The sequence below is a fragment of the Macaca fascicularis genome, chromosome 19, assembly GCF_037993035.2.
Source record: "Macaca fascicularis isolate 582-1 chromosome 19, T2T-MFA8v1.1".
NCBI lineage: Eukaryota > Metazoa > Chordata > Mammalia > Primates > Cercopithecidae > Macaca > Macaca fascicularis.
The window spans coordinates 54,272,030-54,289,793 of NC_088393.1; the positions used below are offsets into that span (position 1 = coordinate 54,272,030).

Genomic DNA, 17,764 nt, shown 5'->3' on the forward strand with positions numbered 1-17,764 from the left:
CAATCGTGTCGCCAGCATCCATTGACACAGAGTAAGTCAAGTGCATAGCGTGTGTTAAATGAACGAATGAAAAAAGTGAAAGCATGATGAAAGCCCTGTGTTCAGGGTGTGTCTCACTCAACCTGTCTGTCCTGTCCTGGTGACTTGGTGAGAATTGTTGCCTGAAGGTCTTTAAACCTCTCTCCCTTCCAGGGCTTCCACATGGAGCTGCTTCTCAGCTGTGCCCTACAGGGTCAGATGCACTGGGGAAGAACTAAGGCTCTTCTCCACAGCCCACCTTCTGTCCCGTTAGCCCTCCCAACACAGGACACACCACATCCAGGGCTGCAGGAGCCCAGGCTGCCAACAGCATCAGCATCCTGCTAGAAGAGGGTAGGGATGGCCGGGACTCAGAAGAGCCTTCTAGATTCCTAAGTTTAATAATCCTTTCACTACAACTACTAGGAAAAATAGGTGTGACATCATTACGTGGGTTACACACAGTCACACACAAAAAAAGAAAGCGAAAGCAAAAATTGGCAAGAATATGTCAGCTTCCCTCAGGGGAGTGGCTCCTTCAACTTCGATCCCAAATGACTTCTTTCAGAGGAAACTTCCTCCCCTCTCCTCAGAACAAGCACATTCACACAGGAAGGAGATTAAATTCCTGCAAAGAAGAAGAGGGAAAACCTTCCACTGGTCCTTTGGTCTTTTTTTTTTTTTTTAATGTTAGGAACTTAATTTTAATTTTGAAATACATAATTTGAAATTTTTTTTTTTTTAAATTTATTTGGACTTAACTGTCTTGGGGCCATGATGTGTCTGAGTCTGGTAATGACTGTGGACTTTTTTGCTCAGAATATCACAGATGATTGCCAAACATCGTGAAATACCACTGAATTGCACACTTGAAAACACACACATACACATGAAAAGTTAAGTAAATACATATACTTAATTGTGGGGCCTCAGGAGGAGAGCAGAAAGAAATGTCCAGACATCCGGTGGTAAATATTCTGCTCTGGTTCAGCTAAAAATAAAGCCCTTCATCAATCTGGTCACTGGAAGGACTTGTTCCCCTTCTTGTTGATGATCAGAAACCTTAGTAGGAACTGATTCTCAAGTGTCTACCTTAACAGAAAAGCCACAAAGAACCATGGTAAGAGGGTGGCAGATAACATCCACAGTGCTGTCAGGAGGTGACAGGTGACTGACCTCAGCCTTGGTGTTCAAGAAGATTCCAGAGGGTGGGTGACATTTAAGGGAAAAATGAAAAATGAAGAGGGATTGGGGAATTGGAGACAGACGCCGGAGAGATGCTGTGGTTCTTCCAAGGAGCTGTGCTAAGTCCTTGTGGTCTTCTAGAACATTATAGAATGTTCTACACTGTAGAATGTTGTGAAATCCCAACATTGTGTTTGGAGAAAATTACTCATACAGACTCCTCCTTGTCAACCAGCAGCGGAGGGGCCTCCGGCCTGGGGAAACCCGGCCTTCCTTCTACATACCTGACATACTTGTACACCTAAAATTCCACCTCATTCCTGCCTGTTTCCTTGCAGGGCTTCCCTGAGGGCAGATGGAAAGGCCACCCCAAAGCTGCCAGGAGGGAGATTCCTTCTATTTTTTCCTGGAGTGAAAAGCAAGCTGTGGGGGAGCTGCTGACAGCAGGAAATGCCAACATCCTCTGGGGTTTCACATTCCAGAAGCCAAGATCTGCCAGCCCTGCCCATTCTCTCACCGCACTTCCTGGATCCAAGCAAGACACGGGCTGAGGTCCTGTTGCTGGTCAGTGACACAGGCCGGACAAGAACCCAGGTGTCCTGACCTCTCACTCATGGGCTTCCCAACTCCCCAGGCCTGGTCTCTCTGGGAAGGGCAGGCAGGCCCTATTCATAGACACTCCTGAATGATACCCAGGTTCTCGGGCCAGGCTGGCAGATCTTGGCTCCTGGAATGTGAAACGTCCAAGGACTTGGCAATTCCTGCTGTCAGCAGCTTCCCTACTTCTACTGCACAATAATATAATATGATAGAATGATAGAATGATATTCTGCCATTACGTGGAATACACACAGTTCCAATAAGAGTGTCATAAACAATCTAGCACAGCATTCTGGTTAGTGCACGCTGTCCCATTTCTTAATCCATTTTGTTCAATTAAAATACAACATTGTTTACGCCCAACTGATGGTTTTCCATGTTATCAGCACGTCCTAATCTGTGTCCTGGAAAACACCACTCTACCCCACAGCAGCAAGGCATGGAGACCAATGTAGCAGCCAGGGAGATGGTGCTGGAAGCAGGGTCCGCTCTGCCCCAGGGGAAGGCGGGTGCTTAGCACTCTGGTATTTATCATGAGGTCATTTCTGCTGCCGCCTCTTCCCTTGTCTCCTGCCTCCAGAGCTCCAGAGAGAAGCCCCTGTCCATGCTCCACAGAAAGACAGATATAGGATATTCCACACACACAAATCTGACCGCATACATCCCCTGCTGGGACTAACCCTGGGGAGAGTGGCTTGTCCATGCCAGGTGTGGCCTGTGAACTCACAAACTGAGGAAATCCTGCAGAAGCTGAGAGCGGCCCACAGAACTGACTCAAAACAGTTCCTTCCCCTCTGTTTTCTCATCGTGACCCCAAGATGGCTCTTCTGGGGGGAAATCACACACTCCACCCTCTGAAAAAGCACGTTAAGGAAAAATGTCCTTGAAAATCTCTGGAGGGCTGTGGAATTTCTCCACCAGAACTTCACAGTGACAATGACACTAAACACAAGCACCACAATAACCAAAATCAGGAGTTTTATTCTCCTACCTTCTCTCTCTTTCTCTCTCTCTGTCATGAACTTCATGAAGACACTGACTTTGCGTTTTCTACTCAGCACTGCATCACCAGTGTCTGACACAAAGAGCGTGGGACATGTGGGCTTCCAAGTTCTCCTGTCCTGGGTAAATGACCATTAATGAGACAGAGAAGGAGTTGAAGAGCCCCCAGAGGAATGTGAGTCCCAGAGGTCCCGCCAGATCTACTCCCACCTTCCAAACCTGTGAAAGTCAGGTGCCTGAGTCACACAGGCTCACAGTCTCTCGCACCCAAATACCATGAGCTGCAGGTGAGTGAGCAGTTACTGCGTCCTGGGCCATGGGCTTGGGTTTGGAGGTCGGGACCTGATGGGAGGATGTCAGGGGTTAGCAATGTACCAAGGAAAGCGGAGAGAGCCATAGCTCAGTAGGATCCTGTGGAATCACTGTGTGGCTGTGTGAGTGGGGGAGGGCGATAACCCCAGAAGCAGGCTGCACCTTCCTGTTTGCCAAAGAAGGGGCACGTAGGGCAGAGAAGGTGAAGGGTGCACCACTTCTCCCCTGGTTCTCAAAGTGTCTGAGATCAAATCTTCTATCCCACATACACTGCCTGGCTCCTCTACTGCCCAACGACCCAGCCTGTCTCTGCAGGAGGGCCAGACATGCCGTGACATCACCAGCTCCTCTAGGAAAATGGGATACAAGGAGTGGCTAAGATCGGCTGATCACCATTCACGCAGCTGCAGCCGCCCCAGAGCAATTGCTATACGAAGCCGCGTTCTGGATAAGGAGGACAGGACCCCATTCCCGCCTGAGCCCATCTCCCATCTCAGCCACCACCAGGGCTCGCTCCACATCCCAAACTCCCTGTTCCCTCATCCCTGTTCCCATGCCCAGCCAAATTTCTGCAATTCCCCATCCACAGCACCTGGGTCAGCCCCATTCACAGCCCTGTCTCAGTTTCTGAACTGCCTAAAGCCATATCGAGCCCTGGTTCCACCCAGTCTTCTAAATGTCAGTGCCAGCCGTATCTGTGGCTGTCCACTCACCCCGTCTTCCCCTTCCTTCTCCCACAGCGGTCTGGTCGTGTGCTGGGAGATGAGTTCTCAGGCAAAGGCAGAAAACATATGAACATCAGAAGACAGGCATGGAGTGAGGTTCCTCCCACCATCCAAGAGTTTCCATTATTGGTTTCCTTTTAAGCTATTCACCGGGTAACAAATTTACTTGTCATCCTATATCGCCAAAGTCATTGTACAAAACATCTTTCACAGGCTTTTTCACACAGGCCAGGAATGGACACTCAGACCATGTGTAGACTCAGCTGAGTCAAATGTCATCCTCTGCCTCCTGCTTTATTCTTAAGCTGGGAAGTTTCTCTTCATTCATTCACTTCTTTATAGATTCTCCCTTGAGGTCTTGTGAATCCTTAATTTTTCATGACTAAATACTTCCTGTTCTTTGATAACACATAGTGTCTGATTTTCTGGGAAACTTTCTATTTGGCAAATATGGGACCAGGGATGTCAACATGAGTTCTCCATGGAAAGGCTGATCTCACTGATTTAGAATTTGTAGTGGTTCTTGTGATAAGATACCTGAAGAAAATATTGCTCTTATGTGACATTAAAGAAGAAAAATGTGACACTTAAGGTAAGTAAAAAGAAGGTGTGCGGTTCTCTATTCCCTGGGCATTCGTATGTAGGAACTGGATGCTAGAAAATCTTTGGTTTCACTTTCAGCTCTTGGCTCAGAGGAGGCCAAGGTGCACCTTTCTTTGGTCATCCCAAATCTGGGTTCATCCAACACCAGCCGCCACCACTAAGCCCCCAGTGAGATCAAAGTTCTATACCTCAGGTGCACTGGGGGTGAAATCGGTGCCACTTCTGTTCTGGCCCCCAAGATTAGCCCCTTGGTCTGTCTCCAAAAAAGGTTGGTGATGACATTGACAAGGCAATGGGTGACTGGAAGGGCCTAAGGATTACAGTAAAACTGAACATTCAAAACAGGCCCAGATTGAGGTACTGCCTTCTGCTTCTGCCCTAATCATCAAAGCCCCCCAAGGAACCACCAAGAGACAGAAAGAAACGGAAAAACGTTAAACACAGTAGGAATATCACTTTTGATGAGATCGTTGACATTGCTCGACAGATCCAGCACCGATCTTTAGCCAGAGAACTCTCTGGAACCATTAAAGAGATCGGGGGAATGCCCAGTCTGTGGACTGTGATGTTGATGGCCGCCACCCTTATGACATCATAGATGACACCAACAGTGGTGCTGTGGAATGCCCAGCTAGTTAAGAAGCACAAAGGAAAATATTTCAATAAAGGATCATTTGACAACTGGAAAAAAAAAAAAAAAAAAGAAAATCTTTGGCTTTATCTTGAGGGAAAGGCAAAAGACGCTACCAGCCACTTCCCCAACACTACCTCATCACATCACTGTTGTAAAACCTAAAGAACTGGTCTTTGAGGGATTTTTCAGATTTAGCACTTCAGCAGACCCAGGGCTGTCACCTGGTCCTGAGACTCCCTGAGTATTGCTCCTGCCTGCTGTGCTTGTTCCACCCACTCGGCTTGACTGCACTCCGACCACACTACCACGCCAGATCCCACACCTGCCACAGGCAAGCCAGGCATGGTGTGTGAGCAAGCAAGAGTAGGGTCTGGCCACTGTGCACAGCCAAGCACTCTGGCTGCTCGGTGGAGTGGGCAGTTCCAGGAGCTGGCATAAATGCCATCTCCATGCAAGGCTGTGGCTGGACCAGATGTACCGCATACAGCTTCTGCTGCAGGCACCTGCATCTGGACAAGGGGAACATGGCAGTGCCTGGAAGCTTGGAGACACCAAGAACCACAGAGCCTCAAAGAGGATGTCACAGCTCTGACTTGACAAACCCCTCGGTCTCTGGTCCTCAAAAGGCTGCAGCTTTTCTCTGCTTCTTGTTACTTTTAATGTGCAGTGTGGGAGGTCATGTTTCAGCCCTGTTTGTGTTACGGTTCTTTTAGGGGCTGGCACCTAAGTTCTTGTTGCAGGTAGCAGGGCCAGCCTGCGTGTGTGAAGTGTGCAGGTGGAACACAGTGCACTCCACCCACCCAGGCGGATATCAGAGGATGGGCCCTCAGGCACCGGTGAGGCCCAACCCTCTCCCTCAGTGACATCTGCATTCCTAACGTTCTTTTGGAACATCTGACATTCCACCAAATTCCTGCCTGTCATCTGGGAGAGACTCCGTGAGGCCAGGTGGAAATCACACCCAGGTGTCACCTGGATAATGATTCCATCTCTTTTGCACTTATTCCAGAGGCAAAGCCCACGACAGCAGGAAACCCCAGTGCTCTCCTGTGTGCCGCGTTCCGGAAGCTCAGTCCCCCAGCAGCACTTGGGATTGTGGGAAAGTCTTTCCTGAGGCCAGCCTGGGGCATCTGGGATCAGGGGCTGCTTGCCTCTCTGGAGGGGTTCAGCTCAGGACTAAGGGGGATTCTGGGCTGGAATAGGGGTGCCTGAGTCCCGTCCAGATGGTATCTATGACCTGCAGGGGGCCCTTATGCCAGAGTCTTTCTTTCATAGAGAAAACTAGGGTGACAAAATGTAACCAATGAGAGTTGGAGTTTACTCTTATTTCCCAGGAAGCCATGAGAGTCCTGTGACCCTGGAAAGAGATGGGGTCCCCAATAACTAAGGACATGGCAGTGAGTGATGCAGCTCGGCTTCCTGTCCTCAAAGAGTTTCAGGCCCACTGTCCCTGGACAGTGACAACCCAGAGTGGGCAGCTCTCGGATGGGGGATGCACAGGCTGCTTCTTTGGGAATTTTGATATGGGGTTTTAGCGGACCCTGCTGCTTGCTGGGAAAATTCCCCACCTTGGAACTGTAATGGATTTCGGGAGAAATGACACACAGTTGCTCATGGATGTAAAATAAATTTTATAACCAAAATAGGACCCAGTGTCAGCACTCCCGAAGAAGAAGGATTCAGGCTTGGTCCAGTGTGAAGCAAGTGTGCACTTACCTAGGTGGCTTTGCCTATTTTTGTGCATGGGCCCATGGTGAGGGTTGCTGCATGTGGGTTGGGTTTTAAGTGGTTTGAATGTCCTGCTGCTGCTGAGACAGGGAGCACATGCTGTGCCCAGATGTGCAGTGGATGTGACTAAGGACTGAAAAGCTGTCAATCTCCAAAATTGAATGTTCTTGCCATACAGGGAGATGAAAGGGCTGCTAGAAAAGAGCTTATCTGACCCTTTGAGAAAATGAAAAGATCCCAACCCAGGTATGTGTGACTGCAAAGTCTCAGGATTGCTGAGACAGGAGCTCTTGCATCCACAGAGCCCTGGGCTGGTCCAGTTGCCCTCCTGCCCACCCAGCCTCTGACTCCCCGGCTCTGTCATCATCTCCCTCTGCTGATTTCTCTTCCCAGCCTGACTTAACTGCCCTGAGAGACCAGGACCAAGGCCAAGGACGGCCGGCTGGGCTCCTCCCTCCCCAGAGACGCCAACCCAACCCCACCCTGAGGAATGTGCTTCTCCTTGGCACTGGCTAGTCTCCAGGCCTAAATTCAACCCTCTTTGTAGCAGGCCAGATGCCAAGCCCAATCTCAGCCTGCCCAGGAAGGACCTAGGACTGAGGCTGTGAGCTCTCAACTTGTTTTTCTGGAGCAACATACTAGGGCAGCTAGTCAGTGATTTTAGGAAAGACGAGGTGAGCCTGTGCCCAGAGGATTTTTCCTTCCGGTGTTTAGTAACTGTTTGGCTGTGACTCACTAGGAAAAACTCACATCACATTCTATATGACTGACACACAGCCCAAAAGAAAGTTGAATTAAACACCGATGAATAAGATACTGTAGTGTGCACATTCCTCTATTCTTTATTGATGCTAGTTTAATGTCTAAGATACCCATGGTGACAAATAAATTGGTTCACAACCTGAAAAAGTGTCACAGTCCCCATGTTGGAGATCACTGCTCTACACGGCAGCTGCAGGAGAGGGGAGGCCTGAAGGCAGAGTGAGAAATGGGGTCGGGGATGTGAGTGCTTATCTCATCCACCCATGAGAGCGAGTGGGCCTGCAGGACTCTGGAAATTGCATGAGTATTTCTGCTCCATCTGCCTCCTGCCTGGTCTCTTGCTCCCATCTCAATCCTCCCAACAAGCCTCCTCCCAACAGAAGGACACACGGATTTTCCTGAATCACAATCTGATTACTTCTCTCCCCTGCTTAGGGACTGCCTGTAGCTTAGGAGCACTGAGAAGAAAGACTAGATCTCGCCGAGGCTCATAAGGGGAGATGGACAGGAGAAGTGATGGGGATGGTGGGAGCTTCCATGGCCTCCCTGGACTCTGGGTCCTCTCCACATCTCCATGTGTTCAGCAGCTAGGAAGTTCAATTCTTCTTGTTCAGGAGTTTTTAGGCCAGGTGCAGTGGCTCACGCCTGTAATCCCAGAACTTTGGGAGGCTGAGGTGGGCGGATCACCTGAGGTCAAGCGTTCAAGACCACGCTGGCCATAATGGGGAAACCTTGTCTCTACCAAAAAATACAGAAATTAGCCGGGCATGGTGGCGGGCACCTGTAATCCCCGCTACTCGGGAGGCTGAGGCAGGAAGAATTGCTTGAACCTGGATGGTGGATGTTGGAGTGAGCCAAGATCATGCCACTGCACTCCAGACTGGGTGACAGAGCAAAACTCTGTCTCAAAAAAAAAAAAAAAAAAGAGTTTTTATACTTTGGTGTGTATTGCCTCCCCATCATCACCTTTCTTGGAGGTTAATGGGTGACACTGAAGGTTCCTTCCCTCTAATCCTCAAATATTTTGGTCTTTCTTCTGGTTACTGCCCTGATGCTGAGGCTACCTGGGGGCCCTACCCTAAGGCATATTTTTAGCCTGAGCTCCTGCTGTGTGATCTGAAAGAGGCTCATTGGGAAGAACAAAAGACACTCCTATCACTTAGGAAGTTCCAAGTTTAGCGTTGTAATAGGAAGCCAAAGAACAAACATTTTCATATTACAGCCCACCTGGTAAGCCATGGGTTCATCAGATTGGATCCCCCTTGCTCTGCCAAAGTTGCAGCACTCATGAGTTACCAATCCCAAGGGAGGACTCCCACTGCAGGGAGGATGGCAAAGGCCACCACTGCGCTAACCACCCGGAATACAGGTCTGAACACTTCAGCCACTGCATCTTGGGCTGTACTCTGACTACACTGAGAGTGGTGAACAGAACACCCACAACCACAGCCAGTTTGACAAAGCAAGTTAATTACTTACAGACAGGCAGCAAGGGACAGTGGAAGCGTAGGATTCATGACTCACTGGTCCCCCAAGGCTCAGGAGCACTGCCCAGGGCAGACAGAGTCTCCCGTGCTTGCCCCACTTGCACCACAGCTGAGGACTCAGCAGTGAGCTCTGGGTTTTATGTGTGGTGGACACGCCCTGGGCAAGTGTTACCGGACACCCCCTCTAGAAGGGATGGGAATGAGGCCAGGGCTGTCCTGGGCAGTTTCTCTTTAGTTCAAGTTGTTGCATTCTCTGGGAAGAATAGAAACAAAGCCCAGGCACTTTCAGGCAATGATTCCTTTCTTAGGATGGTGCATTCTGATATAGTTTGGCTCTGTGTCCCCAAACAACTCCTCTCAAGTTGCAATTCCCATGTGTCAGGGAAGGGATCTGGTGGGAGGTGATTGGATCATGGGGGCAATTTCCCTATTGTTGTTCTCGTGATAGTGGTCGAGTTCTTATGAGATCTGATGGTTTAAAAGTGTGCAGCAGTTCCCTGCTCCCTCTCTTTCTCTCCTGCCCCCATGGCGTTCCCTTCACCTTCTGCCATGATTGTACATTTCCTGAGACCTCCTTAGTCATGAAAAACTGTGAGTCAATTAAACCTCTTTCCTTTATAAATTTTCCAGTTTCAAGTCATTCTTTTTTTTGAGATGGAGTCTTGCTCTGTCGCCTAGGCTGGGGTGCAGTGGCACGATCTCGGCTCACTGCAAGCTCCGCCTCCCGGGTTCATGCCATTCTCCTGCCTCAGCCTCCCGAGTAGCTGGGACTACAGGCGTCTGCCATCACGCCCGGCTACATTTTTTGTGTTTTTTTTTAGTAGAGACGGGGTTTCACTGTGTTAGCCAGGATGGTCTCGATCTCCTGACCTCGTGATCTGCCCGTCTCGGCCTCCCAAAGTGCTGGGATTACAGGCATGAGCCACCATGCCCAGCCCAGGTCATTCTTTATAGCACCATGGAAACGAACTAATATGCATTTCTAGTGCATTCTACAGTGATTCTGGGAACTCTGGGCAAGAAGAAAGGTGGGAAAGCCAGAGTCATCCAATGCTTGTCTTCTGGTGCCCTCCAGGAAGCCATTTCTGGTACCCTGGGCGCTGCTCCCAGCCTTACTCACCCTGGGTCATCACTGGAGAGGTGTCTCTGTCCTCCCTGGACTATGATAACCAGGAGGGCAGGACCTGGAACTAAGTCACAATTGTGGCCATAGCATCGACTGGCACACAGTAAGTGTACAGGGTGTATTAAATGAATGAATGAAAAAAGTGAATTGATGATGAAAGTCCTATGTTCAAGGTGTGTCTCACTCAACCCGTCTGTCCTGTCATGGTGACTTGGTGAGACTTGCTGCCTGCAGGTCTTCAAACCTCCCTCTCTTCCAGACAGCCCCAGGGCTTCCCTGTGCCGCTGCTTCTCAGCTGTGCCCTACGGAGTCAGATGCATGGAGGAATGTCTAAGGCTGGATTCCACAGCCCACCTTTTCCCCGCTTAGCCCTCCCAACACAGGACACAGCCACATGCAGGGCTACAGGAGCCCAGGCTGCCAACAGCATCAGCCACCTGCTAGGAGAGGCTAAGGACGGGTGAGACTCAGAGCCTTCCAGCTTACTACGTTTATAAATCCCTGGCTGAAACTATTAGGGAAAACAGTTGTGACATCATCACGTGGGTTACACACAGTCACAAAGAAAAGGGAAAGCAAAAATTGACAAGAGTGTGTCAGCCTCCCTAAGGGGAATATCTCCAGATTTGGATCCCAAATGACTTTTTTCAGAGGAACCCTCCTTCCTTCTCCTCAGAACAAGCACATTCATTCACACAGGAAGGAGATTAAATTCCTGTGGAGCAGAGGAGGAAAAACCTTTTCACAGGGGAGATTCTGTGGTTTTAACTGTCCTGGGGCCATAATGTATTTGAGAGTCTGGAAATAATTATACAGTTTTTGCCCACATTATCACAGATAATTGCAAAATATTGTGAAATGCCACTAAATTGCACACTTGAAAACACGCACACATACACACATGAAAAGTTAAGGAAAGGCCGGGCGCGGTGGCTCAAGCCTGTAATCCCAGCACTTTGGGAGGCCGAGATGGGCGGATCACAAGGTCAGGAGATCGAGACCATCCTGGCTAACCCGGTGAAACCCCGTCTCTACTAAAAAATACAAAAAACTAGCCGGGCGAGGTGGCGGGCGCCTGTAGTCCCAGCTACTGGGGAGGCTGAGGCAGGAGAATGGCGTAAACCCAGGAGGCGGAGCTTGCAGTGAGCTGAGATCCGGCCACTGCACTCCAGCCTGGGCGACAGAGCGAGACTCCGTCTCAAAAAAAAAAAAAAAGAGAAGTTAAAGAAAAATATGTATTTTACTGGTGGAGAGTGTTGGGCGAGAAGAAAAAGAACAGTCCAGACGTCTGGTGCTGAATAGTCTGCTCTGGTTCAAATAACAATAAAGCCCTCAGTCAATTTGGTCACTGAAAAGACTTGATCACTTCCTGTTGACGATCAGAAACCACAGCAGAGACCTGACTTTTGCGTGTCTGCCTTAACAGAAAAGCCACAAAGAACCATGATAAGGGCATGGCAGATGACAATCACGGTGCTATCAGGAGGTAACAGGTGACTGATCTCAGCCTTGATGTTCAAGAAGATTTCAGGGGGTGGGTGACATTTAAGTGAAAGATGAAGAATGAAGAGGGATGGAATATTGGGTGCAGAAGCAGGGGTGACGCTGTGGCTCTCCCAAGGAGCTGTGTTAAGCCAAGGGCAGTGAGAGCCAGGGAAGGGGTGCAGGATGTGGGTGTGGACACTTGGGATCCAGCTTACATCTTCAGGACCTTCTGGTCTGCAGAGGCTGGAAGCTTCATGCTTTCCTTCCGAGAAGACCTTGAAGCTGGGGTTCTGGATGCATTTGAATCTCTGGACAGCACAGCCATAGTGTCTCTCGGTGTAGCCACAGGAACATCTCATGTCCGGGTGATGGCCCTGAATTGCTGAGACACTATTCTAGCCACAGAACCGGCATCCAGATCTTGAGTCTCCGCTCGGTAAATTGTTCTAGCTTCATTCCTGGCAGCAAATCCTGGGGCCTCTCCTCCAGCCCCTCCTATGACATAGAGGCTCTTAATTCACTGGTCTGCATCATGTGAAGGATCCTGCCAGAGCAGGGATCAGGCTTTGGTCAACAGAAACCCCCTTGCAGGGAGCTTCTGAAATCCCAACATCGTGTTTGGAGAAAATGACTCACACGGACTCTTCCTTGTCAACCAGCAGCAGAGGGGCCTCCGGCCTGGGGAAACCCAGCGTTCCTTCTACATACCTGACATACTTGCACACCTGAAATTCCACCTCATTCCTGCCTGTTTCCTTGCAGGGCTTCCCTGAGGGCAGATGGAAAGGCCACTCCAAAGCTGCCAGGAGGGAGATTCCTTCTATTTTTTCTTGGAGTAAAAGGGCAAGCAGTGGGGGAGCTGCTGACAGTAGGAAATGCCAACATCCTCTGGGGTTTCACATTCCAGAAGCCAAGATCTGCCAGCCCTGCCCGGGAGCCCTGGGAACATCAGACCTGGGTGTCCTCTAAGAGTGTCTGTGAACAGACACTTCCCAGAGGGGCCAGGCCTGGGGAGCTTGGCAGCTATTGGGTGGGAGGTCAGGAGACCCGGGTTTCCTGGCCCAGCCTGTGTCACTGACAACCACCAGCAGAACCTCAGCCGGTGTCTTGCTTGGATCCAGGAAGTGGGTGAGAGAGTGACAGCGAAGGTCATTTGAGGTCAGGGTTTACATTGACTGTCCAGACACCTGGGATCTTCTCTAGACACTTGAGAACAGGCTTCTACCGGGAAATCCTGGTCCCGCCTCACACAGCTGGCCCCCAGGCAGAAGACAGACCCATGGCCAGACATGGATGCCCCAGACTGGGCATCTGAGGGGGATTCTGAGGGACTGGTGGCGGGATCGGACATGGCTGTGTGCACAGCCTCTTCTCACATCTTAGGAAGGGGCAGGGACAGGGTTTGAACCCAGGGCTGACTGACTCTAAAGCCTCATCATGTCTAGTCAGGGGCTCTTAGTGTCCAGGGAGCCCCGGATGGACGCCCACTGGCCTCACACTGTCCCAGCCTCTGAGGCCCCCATGCTCTGCTAAAATCTCCCTCCACCTTAGAGACGTTGGGCTGACTCAGCTGCTCTGAGAGACCAGGCTCAGGCCAGGAAGAGCAGCTGGCCTCCTCCCTCCTCAGAGATGCCCACCCTGCCCCTGCCCCGGGGAAGGTGGTCTACTCTCTCACTCTGGCTCATATGCAGGCAGCCTTGCCTCTTCTTGGTAGAGACAGTAAGACCTAGTGCAGGGCTCCACTGCAGCCTCCTAGAAAATGCCTGGAACCAAGGACCTGAAAACCGTACCCCTTTATGGACAACATCAAAGGGGAGACATGTCAGTGACTCTTAGAGAAGAAGGAGATGATCCTGGAGGCTTCTGTGCTCCCAAGTGTCTTAACCATTTGGCTGTGACTCCCTGCAGAAACTAGATATCTAGTTCTAGATATATGCTATGCTATCATGTAATAATATCATGACAGAACAATAGAATAATATTCTATCATTACTTGGAATACACACAGTCCCAATAAGAGAGTCCTAAACAGGCTGGGCACAGTGGCACACACCTGTAATCACAGCACTTTGGGAGGCTGAGGTGAGCAGATCACTTGCGTTCAGAAATTCAAGACCAGCCTGGCCAATACGGTAAAACCCCATCTCTATGGAGAATACAAAAATTAGCCGGGCATGGTGGCGGGCATCTGTAACCCCAGCTACTCAGAAGCTGAGGCAGGAGAATCGCTTGAACCTGGGAGGCAGAGGTTGCAGTGAGCCAAGATCGTGCAACTGCACTCCAGCCTGGGTGACAGAACCAGACTCCATCTCAAAAATAAATAAATAAATAAACTTTTTTTTTTTTTTTTTTTTTTTTTTTTTAAGAAAAGAGTGCCATAAACAGTTGAGCACAGCATTCCGGTAAATGCACACTGCCCCATTTTCTAACCCTTTTTTTAAAAATTAAAAATGACATTGTTTATGCCCAGCTGCACTGGTTTTCCACACTACTAGCACATACTAATCTGTGTGCTGGAAAACACTGCTGTACCCACAGCGGCAAGGAATGGAGGCCAATGGAGCGGACAGGGAGATGGTGCTGGAAGCGGGGTCTGCTCTGCCCTGGGTGAAGGTGGTGCTGAGCACTCTGGTCTTTATTGAGGTCATTTCTGCTGCAGCCTCTTCCCTTGTCTCCTGTCTCCAGAGAGAACCCCCTGTCCATGCTGCCCAGGAACACAGATGCAGGATCTTCCACGCACACAAACCTGATGACATCCATGCCTTGCTGGGACCCAGCCATGGTGCCTAGAGGGTGACAGGTCACCTTGCCTGGCCGGGAGGAGAATGGCTTGTTCATGCCAGGTGTGGCCTGTGAGCTTGAGCTGAGGAACTCCTGCAGAACCTCAGAGGGGCTCACAGAACTGACCCAAAACAGCTCCTTCCCCTCTGTCCTCACATCCTGACCCAAGATGGCTCTTCTCAGGGAAAATCACAACCCATCCCTCTGAAAAAGCACACTAAGGAAAAAGGCCTTTGAGAATCTCAGGAGAGCTGTGGAATTTCTCCACCAGAACTTCAGAGTGCTAATGACACTGAACACAGGAACCAAAACAACCAAAATCAGGAGTTTTATTCTCCTACCTTCTCTCTCTCTCTCTCTCCTCTCACTGTCATGAACTTCATGAAGACACTGACTTTGCGTTTTCTACTCAGCACTGCATCACCAGTGTCTGACACAAAGCCTGGGGCATGTGGGCTTCCAAGTGGACCTGTCCTGGATAAATGACCATTAATGAGACAGAGAAGGAGGTGAAGAGCCCCCAGAGGAGTGTGAGTCCCGGGGGTCCAGCCAGCTCCACTCCCACTTTCCAAACCTGTGAAAGTCAGGTGCCTGAGTTTCACAGTCTCTCCCACCCGAGTGCCATGAACTCCAGGTGACTGAGCAGTTACTGGATTCTTTTTTTTTTTTTTTTTTTTTTTTGAGATGGAGTCTCGCTCTGTAGCCCAGGCTGGAGTGCAGTGGCCGGATCTCAGCTCACTGCAAGCTCCGCCTCCCGGGTTCACGCCATTCTCCGGCCTCAGCCTCCCGAGTAGCTGGGACTACAGGCGCCCGCCACCTCGCCCGGCTATTTTTTTGTATTTCTTAGTAGAGACGGGGTTTCACCGTGTTAGCCAGGATGGTCTCGATCTCCTGACCTCGTGATCCGCCCATCTCGGCCTCCCAAAGTGCTGGGATTACAGGCTTGAGCCACCGCGCCCGGCCAGTTACTGGATTCTTGACCATGCATTTCGGTTGTGAGGTCAGGACCTAATGGGCCCCCTTGGAAAGATGTCATGGGTTAGCAATGTCCCAAGGAAATTGGGGAAAGTCATAGCTCAGTAGGATCCAGTGGAATTGCTGTGCGGACGTGTAAGTGTGGGAGAGTGTTAATGCCAGGAGCATCCTGCACCTTCCTATTTGCAGGAGGGCTCAGTGTAGGGAATGACACTGGGGCACGTAGCACAGGGAAGATGAAGGGCACACCGCTTCTCTCCTGAGAACAAAGGTGAGATCAAAGCTACAATGACACGTACCCTGCCTGGCACCTCTCCTGCCCAAAGACCCAGCCTGTCTCTGCAGGACTTGCAGGAGGGCAGGACATGCTATGACATCACCAGCTCCACTAGAAATATGGGATAAAAGGAGTGGCTGAGATCTGCTGATCACCTGCTCACTCCACTGCAGCCACCCCAGATCCATGGCTTCCCGAGGCTGCGTCCTGGGTAAGGAGGACAGGACCCCATTCCTACCCGAGCCCATCTCCTATCTCAGCCACCATCAGGGCTCGCTTCCCACCCCAAACTACACCTCATCCCTGCTGCCATGCCCAGCCAAATCTCCAGGCGTGAATTGCTCACAGCAATTTCCCATCCACAGTTCCCAGATTAGCCCCATCCACAGCCCTCTTTCAGTTCCTGAACTGCTCAAAGCCATACCGAGCCCTGGTTCCACCCAATCTTCTTCTAAATGTCGGTGCCAGTCATATCTGTGGCTGTCCACTCACCCCATCTTCCCTTTCCCTTTCCCTTTCCCACAGCTGTCTTTGCCATTTTCTTCATCTCCAGGATCCTCTGCTCACACGGAGCCCCAGGTGAGCCCAGGAGGGCTTGGGAAGCTGGGGGAGGGGTACACCTTCCAGGGGACCCCAGGCTGGGACCCACCTGCCACCACCACCTGGATCTCACCAGCTCTGTCTCCTCCAGTGGCCCCCATGACTCCCTACCTGATGCTGTGCCAGCCGCACATGAGATGTGGAGACAAGTTCTACGACCCCCTGCAGCACTGTTGCTATGATGATGCCGTCGTGCCCTTGGCCAGGACCCAGAGGTGTGGAAACTGCACCTTCAGAGTCTGCTTCGAGCAGTGCTGCCCTTGGACCTTCATGGTGAAGCTGATAAACCAGAACTGCAACTCAGTCCCGACCTCGGATGACAGGCTTTGTCGCAGGTGAGTCCTGTCCCCTCCATGGGGTTGTGGGTGTAGGGGAGCTGCATGCCTGTTCTTCCCTGGGTGGAGCCCCCATTCTCCTTGTCTCCCTGTCTCTGCCCTCTGCCTCTATTCAATCCACCTCTCCCTTTCCCTACGCCTGTGTCTCTTCCTCCATCTGTTTTTATTTCCCTCTCAGAATCTCACTGTTTCTACCCCGCTGTGCTCTCCTCCTGGCTCTCCTGTCCTCCTTTCTGCCCATGTTCAGTCTTGCCCCCATCTCCGGCCATCTCTGTCCTGCTCAGTGTCTCTCTGTCACTCTCTCCATTGTCAGCTGATGGAACATCAGGGGAATGATGACTCCTGGATTCTCCTTCCTGGATGGGCCTGGAGAAAGAGGCTGGTGTTACCTGAGATCTGGGATGCTGAGTGGCTGTTCTGGGGCAGGAGAAACACACACTCAGCTGCCCACCTCATTCTGTGACCTGTCTGAGGTCCACCCTGCGGCTGCCCTGAGGAGGCCCACAGGTCCCCTTCTAGGATTCTGGACAGCGTGAGATGCATGTGCTGATGGGGGCCCAGGGACTCTGACACCTCATGACGACCCCTATGGCTAACATCAACCAGGCACCACCCCAAGGCTGGCTGGGGAACCCTTCACCCTTCTGTGAGATTTTCCATTCCCTTAAGTTCTCTTCTATCCAGGAGCAAAGCACAGGACCATAATAAATTTATGTACATTGTAAATTAATGCTGTAGAATTCATGAATTAGAGAGTTTGGACGGTTGAAAGGGGTCACAAAGGGTGATGTGGGGCCCCTTCTCTCTGTCACCCTGTGGCATCTTGGCCTTTCCCTTTGTTCTGCTCATGCACACACTTATTTTTTCTTTCTCCATTTATTTTTTAAATTTATTATTTTGTTATTCGTGCTTGGTGACTAGGGCCCTGGCCACCCCTGGGACAGGGGTCACCCTACTACACTAGCCTCCACCACCCCATGGCTCCCTGAACCCAGTCCCAGGATCGGGAGCCGCCCAGGTTGGGTGGGGAGGAGGTGGGGATCGAGGGAGGGCTTCGGAGAGGCACTCCCTGTCCCACACGAGTTCTGGGACAGAACAGGATCTGGCTGTTTATTCTCGATGTCCATTA

At 50.7% G+C, this 17,764-nt stretch overlaps 1 protein-coding gene across 3 annotated transcripts in view; it reads left to right on the forward strand.

The window, feature by feature from the left end:
• Positions 1-17,362, forward strand: part of IGFL1 (IGF like family member 1) — a 99,619-nt gene extending 82,257 nt beyond the window's left edge. The window contains exons 1-4 of one of the 3 annotated variants that reach the window (XM_005589642.5): positions 15,854-15,911; positions 16,226-16,279; positions 16,392-16,635; positions 16,949-17,362. In XM_005589642.5, the coding sequence (XP_005589699.2) occupies positions 15,887-15,911; positions 16,226-16,279; positions 16,392-16,635; positions 16,949-16,952 (327 nt within the window). In that variant the 5' untranslated portion in view covers positions 15,854-15,886 and the 3' untranslated portion in view covers positions 16,953-17,362. Of the gene's footprint in view, positions 1-15,853; positions 16,280-16,391; positions 16,636-16,948 lie in introns of those variants that run through there. The other 2 variants (XM_074023944.1, XM_005589641.5) reach the window with 2 other exon arrangements.
• The last annotated feature ends 402 nt before the right edge of the window (positions 17,363-17,764 follow it).